The following is a 10924-nucleotide window of genomic DNA, read 5'->3' as shown; positions in this document are numbered from 1 at the left end:
ATGAACATCATAAACGACAACATAAACATCACCAATGACAATATAAACATCACTAACGACAACATAAGCATCACCAACGACAATATAAACATCACCAACGACAACATAAACATCACCAATGACAACATAAACATCACCAACGACAATATAAACATCACCAATGACAACATAAACATCACCAACGACAATATAAACATCACCAACGACAATATAAACATCACCAATGACAACATGAACATCATAAACGACAACATAAACATCACCAATGACAATATAAACATCACTAACGACAACATAAGCATAACCAACGATAATATAAACATCAGCAATGACAATATAATCTTCACCGATTACATCATAAACATCACCAACGATAATATAAACATCACCAACGACAACATAAACATCACCAACGATAATATAAACATCATAAACAACGATAATATAAACATCACCAACGACAACATAAGCACCATAAACGACAATATAAACATCGCCAACGACAACATAAACATCACCAACGATTATATAAACATCACCAACGACTACATAAACATCACCAACGACTACATAAACATCACCAACTACAACATAAGCATAACCAACGGTATATAAACATCAGCAATGACAATATAATCTTCACCAATTACAACATAAACATCACCAATGACAACATACACATCACTAATGACAACACAATTATCACCAATGACAACATAAACATCACCAACGACAACATACACATCACCAATGACAACATAAACATCAATAACGACAACATACAAATCATCAACGACAATATCAACATCACCAACAACAACATAAACATCACCAACCACAACAAAATATCACCAACGACAACATAACCATCACCAATGACAACATAAACATCATAAACGACAACATAAACATCACCATTGACAATATTAACGTCATCAGCGACAACATAAACATCATCAACGACAATATATAAACATCACCAACGACAACATAAACATCACCAATGACAATATAAACATCACTAACGACAACATAAGCATAACCAACGACAATATAAACATCACCAACGACAATATAAACATCATAAACGACAACATAAACATCACCAATGACAATATTAACGTCATCAACGACAATATAAACATCACCAACGACAATATAAACATCAAAAACGACAACATTAACATAAATAACAACATAAAAATCACCAATGACAACATTAACATAATTAACAACAATATAAACGTCATCAGCGACAACATAAACATCATCAACGACAACATAAACATCATCAACGACAACATAAAAATCATCAGCGACAACATAAACATCATCAACGACAACATAAACATCACCATTGACAGTATTAACGTCATTAACGACAACATAAACATCACTAACGACAACATAAACATCACCAACGACAACATAAACATCACTAACGACAATATAAACATCACCAACGATAAAATAAACATCATAAACGACAACATAAACATCATCAACCACAACATAAAAATCACCAACGACAACAAGTTTACTAGGCGATGTATCGTAGTAAAGACAAAGGTATCAATAGTCATCTATAAGGTATAAGCAGAGTTAATTAGAAAAATGATATATATGTACACAGCTCAGATGATAGGACATGTATCACAATGGATTGTACTGGACTTGTAAATGCTTTCAGATCATGGCTAATCTACAGTTCAAAGATGTCCAATTACTAAAGGTGAACAGTCGAGGCTGCTTTGTTTCTCCTCGATAGCTATTGTTGTGGTATCCATTTTCCTGGGTGAAAGTTATTGGATGTCAGACAATTCTTTCTGATATAGTTCACAAGGACTTGTTTTGTCTCATATCAAATTAAAACGAATGTCTTAATTAATCATATATATCACTTTAGTATTGGAATCCCTGTGGCAAATTGCTTTTCTCGGCTGTGACATTTTGCTGAACTTGTGCCGACAACTTGGTATAGTATTTCTAAAAAAATGAAACAACATGAAACAAACAAATATAAAAAAAGTCTTCTTCATGTTCAGCTACTGATTTGGATCTCAAGCTATTGTCAATCTAATGTGAGGTGAGAACCATGCATTGTGATAGGGATTGAACAGTGTTTTGATTGCGTTTAAGGTGGTATGAACACAAATGAATACAGACATATTCAATGTAGTTGCCCTTGGTGCCGAATTCAATATAAGATTAGGTATTCCTAATGATGTGGAGAGAGAGAAGGAGGGAGGGAGAGAGAAAGAAAGAGAGGGGGTTGGGGGTAATACAACAAGTTCATTGTGGAGGAGGTTATCTTACACACCTGCGTATAAAACATTTTAGGACCTGACTTAAATCCTTCACTTTACCAGGACTTTGGTAAGCGGTAACATTTTCGTCTATAGGGAATTGTTTGGTTCTGTGATTTCTGTATACCGAATTACGTCATCGTAAATTAAGTTAGTTAAATTAGCCTTAGTATTCCCTATCGGATGAAGTAACGTCACAGGATCAATTTACAGAGCTCCTACATATTTAAAAACTCACATTTGTATCATGATTACCGCTGTAATAATAAGAGCTATTAGTTTAACAAGACCTTCGCGAAATTCATCGTCGTGAAAAAGTCGTGTTTTAAGTCGACACGATGTGTTGGTGTATTATAATACTGAAAAAGTATCCTGCTCGATTGACGATGGGGTACATTAGTGACTAAAACTTTGTTTATTTGTTCGTGGTTTCAATGATGGGTACCATATAATTCATCGTCAACAGCACCGTATAAATTTTTTAGTAAGCAGTAATGCTACTAAAGGGAAATGGTGGATTGACACATGAATCAGCCTACATATTGAGAACGATAAGGGGACAGTCTAAGGTTACAGTAGTACAGTACAGTAGGCGACGTTAATTGTCTTGCCCTAGGCTCAAGTAGATTCGAAACACGAACGTTAAACCCATCGAATAATCGTACGGTTTCATTATCAACATTGTCAAAATTCAAACTTTGTTTATCATTGTTCGGGGTTACTACGAGTAACATGAGTAAAAAGCAGTAGCAATAGATACAGTACAATATCCAGTTTTTTGTTTCAGTTTCAAACTTTTCTCCGTGACGACTTTTCATGCTGTGATCAATACCAATATGTCGTATTTTTGTATAGTTTTCATACTCTTGTAACATATCATTTAAGCAAGCTGTAATTATAGTTATTAACTGTGGTAAGTTGGAAAAGAAGCAAAATATACAACAGAAGAAACACAAGTCAAGAGTATATTTTGAAACTAATCGAGTAAAGAGTTTACATCGAACGCTTAATTTGCAATTTTCATCTTTGTTCATCTTTCTATTAATAGAACAGAGTTTTCGCATTTATCGGGGAATCAAGACAAAGGCATCAAAGATAATAGGTAAAACCCCATTGATTTCTTTATATACAAAATAATGTAATGAAATCAATAATATTTGAATCAATTCTATTCATTTGAATTAAGTTATGTTTAATTATCATTCGAAACCAATAATTGACCTGTAGTTGAAGAACGGCAAACGCCTAGCGACCAAGGAAAACGTTTGGCAATCATCTAATTCTCTGCTATTTTATTTCATGCACACAACGCAGCTTATATATGTTTCCTGTTTGTACGGAGGACATCGCAATGATCCACAGAATGCTTTGACTCCATAAAACAGTAGGCCGTCATCGTTTGAATTGCCTCCACCTGCAAGTGGCTGCGCATGCTCGTCCACACACACGTACTCGGTAGCAGCTTCATAAACGTGGTTCCCGGAGGCCAATGATCCGCCGTACGCCTTCGTCCAGCCGCTGTAGCAGGTCGTCCTCGCCGGAATCATCACAGAGGAGACAAAGGATTTAGGTCTACAGACCGCACATGGCACTTCTTCGTTTCGTGAGTTTGAACCGAACATAGTATAGCCATTAGTCGATTCGTACTCCGCCCCGTATAGTCGTCCTGTCACGTCGTCTGGTACGACTGTTGTGTTTAACCATTCTGGATCAGGCGGTAGACAAAGATGATTAGCTGCAGCTCCTTTATCATTATACCAAGAACCAGCAGCATAACCTATTGCAAATAATATTTACATTTATATAATCTCCGTTTTAATCACTTACGATCTCTACATCCCTGGACTATCTCATAATAAAACTGGAGGGAACAGGTAATTAAGTCATTCGATGCACATCAAAATAGCCGTATAACGGTGCATTGTGATTCACTGTGTGGCTTTGAAGTTAGGCGTCGCTGTCTCAGTAGTCTTCAAAGTTTTCTTTTTGTTGGCCTGTGATTTGTTTGCCTGAGCTGCTTTCAGTTTTACTATGAGATAGGTTGAACAATGTTTTACAATACCATAAACAATGTTCATTCCAGGTTTTAGTATAACATACTAAATGTGTTGAGTTCCTTTGTTAGGATTCCGCGGCGGCCGTCTTAAACTTGTTTTATAAAAATGTTTGATAATAACTTACTGTGTTTATGACAATTTTCCCGCATTTACATTTACAATGTTTTGAGATAAGGATTGTGTTTTATGATACCGCTGCGGCCATCTAGATTTTTTTCTCTCGCAGAAGTAGTGATTTTTGCTTTAAACTATGAATTCAATGTATGCCATATTTATGCAACAAGAGGCCCAATGTTCTAAACTGTTAATATGATATACAAAATATATATCGTAGAACTGAAATACACAGTACGGTGCTGGCAGATTGAAGCATTTTTGATTTTTATTACCTTGAATGAAGGTGGCTGGTCAAGGTCAATCATTTGAACAAATTTGGTAGATCTCCATCCAAGTATGCTACAGACCTAATATCAGTACCCGGGGGAGGGTTATTCGCAAAAAGTAATTTAAAATAGTTAAGCCTAATTGACCTATGTCACCTTGAATGAAGGTCAAGGTACTTCGTTTTTTTTTCATTTAAGCATTGATGCCACTTTTTTTAATCACCAGGTTATGAAATAAATTCTGTTTGCAAACTGTGTAAATCCGCGTAGAGGATTCTCACAAAAGTTTGCAAACAAAAATTCCTTCACCTGATGAAGTTAAAAATAGTCTCATCAATGCTTATTATAGGCTATTATTAAATTTTCAGACTTCTTGATAACACAAAATATGTTTAAAAATACTTTTTTTTTTTAAATCAATACGCAACGTCGACGTCTCTATTGAAACGTCATGATAAAACAATAGTGTATGAAAAAAAAAGAATCTGACAATCAGAAAGTCGGATTTAGTATGAAAACTCTATGAAATTGAAAAAAAAACAATGATAGTAATATCAATGCTTAAATCAAAGCAGATTCACACAAACTTTTGCAAACAAGATTTATTTCATAATTCGATTAAATCACAAAACAACTGACATTAATGCTTATAATTAATTTTCCAAGACTACTTAGCGCTTGATAATATAAGACTCTTTCCCGAGGGTCACAAAATGTAGTAAAACCCGAGGCTTGCCGAGGGTTTTGCAACATTTTGTGATCCCGAGGGTAGAATATCCCTATCCTTCATATCCACTTATGAAAGAGTATTTTTCTTTCATACCTCGACGTTTTATTGCAATTTTACAACTATAATATCCCGCCATTTTGAAATAAATTCGAAGAAATCCACGGCTGAAAGTCAATTTTTCATACATGAAAAACTGCGTGATATTTTCAATAAAAATTCCGTTGTTTGCATCTTTCATAGTAAAACCAGTCAAGTTTGTGAAAATAAAAAAGAAGATTAAATTTTACAGAGAAAATAGAAATTTTGTTGACGCCGTGACGTCACGAGGGTTTATTGCATGGGTAGCCATGCAATACAGCCTCAGGCGGCATGAGTGTATTGCCCTAGACCAGCCAGTATTACACCCATAGGTATGAAAGATAAAATACGTTTACATGTACGATTCCATGGTTTTCCATGGGATTATGTTTCTAAATCAATACGCAACGTCAATGTGGCTATTGTCACGTCACGATAATTTTTTCTTTCATAGTGGTTTGAAAAAAAGATGAATCTGCCAATCATAAAGCCAGATTTATATGAAAATAAAGAATAATTATTTTATCATATTTTCATTTAAAAACAAGACAATTCTATTCAGTATACAGACATACCGAATTAGATGCAGATGAATTCATGTTCAATTTCAGGAAGCTGTATATTCGCCATTTGATGTTGTTCCGCGTATTTTATTTTGTAAGAGTTTAATATTTTTATAACGTCACTCACAGTTTATCATGAAGGTAAATGATAAGTCTTCACTTGTATATAGCAGTAAGACAAAATCCCATCTCCAAACATAGAACAGTATACATAGGTATTACTGTAAAACAGAAGGCGGGTCTACATCAGAATACCTGGTATTGGAGGTGTAACATACCCGAATAAACAAGCTCTGTTAGACTGGTGGGACAGTCCTTTCTTCCCCATCGAACAAATGTTGCTCCTCCTTTTTCTATCAATGAAGACAACATATAGGTCAAATATATATAAATATCATTGGTGTCTATACATGGTCTTAAATCACTGTTAAACGACGAAGCAAAGAAACTTTTATTTTATCTAATATATTTTCTATTGAACAATTTGTTTGCATTACGAAACTATAATACCGATTCCCGATGCTCCAGTGGTTCCGATCACTTACGATCTCTATACCCTTCGAGATTTTTATAGCAAAAATGAAGGCAGCTCAGGGGAACAAAGCTTTTACTTCAAATTAAAGCCACACAGTCAACTACAGTGTACCGTAATACGACTCCTTTGATGTACACCAGGGGTGTAGAGATCGTAAGTGATTGGAACCCCTGGAGTATCGGGGTTGCTTAAATTCTAACGTGAACTACGATGCAGGAATCTATGAGAGGCTTGGGCATATTTCACAAGGGACACATGGACAAAATTCAGGAAGTCACCGGATTTATTGTGAATTTCATGATAATGTATGGTAACTAATGAACTATGGCTGAATAAGTTTTGTGAGGATTAAATAGAAATAAACTCACCATTAGTAGCCTCAGAAAGTTTTTGTTTGAGAGATGCTATTTCTCTGTTCTGACTTTGGGTCTCTTATAATAGAAAAAAGGATCAATCATTACATATATCATAGGGGTCAAAGAAGTAGTATCAACAGGATCTCCTAGATGACACGGGATCCAATCAAACGTAAGTCTGTAGGATACGAATTACTTCAAACGGTAAATATTAGAAAAAGAAGTAATTCCAACCATGTGGACAAAACAAAAACAAATTTTCGAAGCGATCTGCCCCTTTATCAAGACACACAAAACAAACACGATTACATAATATTATTCGAACAGTAATACGGGACAAAGAAAGTAGACACATATTTAACAGCACCGCTCATACTGTAGCGTTCTGCCGAACATGATGGCTACATTTTGGTAGATCGGGCATTTCGTAAAAATTGCTATATTTAGCTTTACAATGAAATTTAAAAAATGATATTTGCAAGCCCATTAATTTAATCAATGATGTAAGATTTGTACATTTCAATTTTTTTTTAATAAAACATGCTGTGATATTCAACAGTACATACAAAGTAAAGATAGTCAGCTATCTAATTCAAACGAAGGGAGCTAACTACAAAATGAGTATTGACTTCGATGAAATATATATATATATATAATTCTGATTTCTGTCTATTGAAACAATGAACATCATTACTTGAGGAAGTAATATAAATCTTAAATTGTTGAGTATAATTTCAAGTAGGCCATCCACTAATAAGGAAGGAGACTCGAAATAATTTCCTTTTAGAGGAATTAGTGTCTATTTAATATCTTAATTTTAAAGGGACGATATTTTTTAAAGCCAATTTGACATTGAAGTCTAAATTGATTGAAAAATATAACAGATTATACATGTAAATGATAAATTGAAATAGTGCCTTTATAGCGAAAAACATTATATGATTGACAGTGTACAGTAGAATTACGGGAATATTGAAATACCTAAACATTGAAAATACCTATACTTCTATCGTTTATCTTTATCTAAATTCAAATAAGTAATAGCGACGATATATGACTAAGTACTGGACCCAAACAGATACATGTTTATCGGATACATATTACATGTACCAGGGAAATGTTTTAGTAATATCAACAGTACGGACAAATAATTTATCAAACTGTATTGTAAGATACATAAATATATTTAATTTTCATAACTAACTTTTTTATAGTTAAATATTTTTGGAGATTCAAAAGAAGGTTAAAACAACATTTAGAGTATTCATATTTTGATTAACATTCATTAAAATTGTATTTAAAGATTCAAATACCTAAATATTAGGATTTTTATCAATATTTAACTTCATGTACATGTAACATTGTGTAATGTGTCGCAACAATTAGTGATTTCTAAACGATTCTACACGATTTAGGAAGAAATGTGATGCTGTTTTAGGACCACAACCTCAGGAGCATACAACAGATTCAGTAATATGATCTTTATAGAGGTCATACATATCGGACCTTATATGAGTGTTAATTTTATGACACGAGTCTATGAAGTTTTTATTTTTGCTTACCTTGGCCTCATTTAAATAAACACAAATGTAAGATACTTTTGACCACGTAACTACAGCAACCTACAGTTTGAAGAATCTCAACGTCAAAATGCGTTACGAAAATCCTGTCGAGGCCGCCATCCTGACGTCACATCATAGTTTGTTGACGTCAAGCCATGGGATCATAATGGATTTCCAACCAATAACAAACGGTCCATGTTATATAACACTAGTGACATACATATGTAAAAATATTACATTGCCGAAACAAACTGGCCATCGGGCAGATAATGTGATTATATTCTGTTAAAGATGCTCCACCGCTGACAAATGGTATTTATTAAAACCATTGAAAAGTTTGAGCTTCTGATTTTAGTCCCAGATAGAAATGTTAAAAATAATTAATTGCATTCCAAACAAATCCGTGGCACAATGTCCTATATGAAATGAAGTACTGAATGCGCATGCACCAAAAGCGAAATAGATTATTTTTATGTGATTTTTGTGTTAATTATACTTTCATATACACAATTAAATACCAATTAATATTCAAATGAGTATCGTTTATGTTCTGCCAGCGGCGGAGCATCTTAACAAAATATAATATGTGTTCGATGCCATTTTGTCACTGATGTGTTGTTCTGTAATTAATACATTTTGTATGTTTCTGGTGAATAGGGTGGCTAGTTAATTTTGTTTGAAAAAGTAGCAATAGTGATAAAATATTCCGATTCCATAGATTCAGCTTTATCAAGGGGAGCTTGAATAAAAAAATCGTGTGGAGGAACATGTTTTATTTGTGCTAATTTCCATCATTAAATGTAAGATTTTGAATAATGACACTTCGTCGTGACTTGATTTCCGCATTCACTGTAAATGTAAAAATCAAGTTGATCAAAGAATTTCTAGATAAAAATGCGCTTTCAGAGACTATCAATGATTTACCAGTAAAGTGAATCATTAAGTACAAAAAGGTGAAGTTTAAGTTAGCTTCATTTTTTTTATTAACGGGTATTATTTTCTTGCATTTTTCATGCGAATTTCAAATCTTCGAAGAAAGAAGGGTGTTCTCGAAATACTTTTTAAGATATTTGAGCTTAATATACAAAATGTATACCATCCGTGCACATTTATGTTTTCTGTAATATTAGGGTGAATGAAGTCTCAGTCCTGTTGATTTTTTTGTCCTAAATTTCTAACGATAGAACAAAATGCTAACTAATTTTCGTTTATAACCAGGACCGTTTCTATACGTAATTATCATGTTTTGCCATATTTTCGACCCTAAAAAATCAATGAGTAGGCCAAAAAGGAAATGAAAACCCATGTCAATTCCACAATTTATATATGATATGCCAAAGGTAATATATTTTTTTAAATATTATATAAAAACATGGGGTCCTCGATCAAATGTTCACAATTTTGTAAGCTTGAAGTTTGTAACTCACAACCCTACCACCATTTCATCCAGTGCTAAGATGGGTCATATTTGACTCTCTTTTGAAAAAAATTCCACATCAGTTCATATGTTTTTGTGATATTATATCTGATTTATGCCTGTTTATTTTCATGATTTTTTCCAAATTTTGTGTTTTTGTTTTAAGGAAATCCGTATGCGATATTTTTAGAATTCCAGTACTTTGGTCCGTACGGGTCACGTCTTATCATTTATTGCGACGAGCGTTACTTCCAGTGTTTGAAAATCGATTCCCATTTCGACAGAGACCGCATTTTTGCAGAAATATCATCTAATTTTCATTTCAATGCTTTGATTTGATTTATGTAATGATTTTAAACACTCAATTTTATATGTAGACAATTTTCACATATTGAAAAAATATCCAAGTGTGATGTCGTGGCGTATCGGAAACCATTCTGAAATTCAAAACAACCTCCGCAGTTTCCGGTTTAGCGTCATATGAATTGATGCGGTTTTCAAAAGTATGGACCTACGTTAAGCAAAATGTATTTGAATACAATGACGTCATGATAATGCTTGTCAATTTTCTTGATCTTATGTTTACGATTAGAATATAATTATAACAAATTATGCATAGAAGTACTTTTCAATTTAACATAAAAACTTACCGTTTTGGAAGTGTGAGAGTTGTTGCTCCAACGAAGATATTTTTCCAGTTTGGGACAGTACCGTAGCCTGAAGTGTTTGTAGTTCACTCTGTAGGTGGGTCATCTGTTGCTGGACGTAGGCGGGGTCACTCAGGAGTATCCTCTTGCCATGCGTGTTTTCGCACCTTACAGAAACTAGGCTTAACACAAATAATACTAAATTGGCTTTGCGGTCGTCAAACGCCATTTTAAACGACTGTTGTACCACCTTTTCGCAGTGGTATTTTAATAGAGTGTAGAAGTTATAA

At 33.8% G+C, this 10924-nt stretch overlaps 2 protein-coding genes across 2 annotated transcripts; one reads left to right on the top strand and one right to left on the bottom strand.

The window, feature by feature from the left end:
- LOC138330672 (homeobox protein 3-like) lies at window positions 1–615 on the top strand. Its single transcript, XM_069278217.1, has one exon. It carries the CDS (start codon window positions 1–3, stop codon window positions 613–615), a length of 615 nt encoding a protein of 204 aa, XP_069134318.1.
- A 2642-nt stretch (window positions 616–3257) lies between these two features.
- On the bottom strand, window positions 3258–10924 carry LOC138330921 (uncharacterized). The gene is made up of 4 exons (XM_069278404.1): window positions 10638–10924; window positions 7021–7083; window positions 6396–6470; window positions 3258–4083 (listed from the first exon to the last, which is right to left on the bottom strand). Exons 1-4 carry the CDS (start codon window positions 10861–10863, stop codon window positions 3599–3601), a joined length of 849 nt encoding a protein of 282 aa, XP_069134505.1. The 5' UTR covers window positions 10864–10924; the 3' UTR covers window positions 3258–3598.

The sequence above is a fragment of the Argopecten irradians genome, chromosome 9, assembly GCF_041381155.1.
Source record: "Argopecten irradians isolate NY chromosome 9, Ai_NY, whole genome shotgun sequence".
Classification (NCBI taxonomy): Eukaryota; Metazoa; Mollusca; class Bivalvia; order Pectinida; family Pectinidae; genus Argopecten; species Argopecten irradians.
This window is presented reverse-complemented; position numbering and strand designations above follow the sequence as displayed.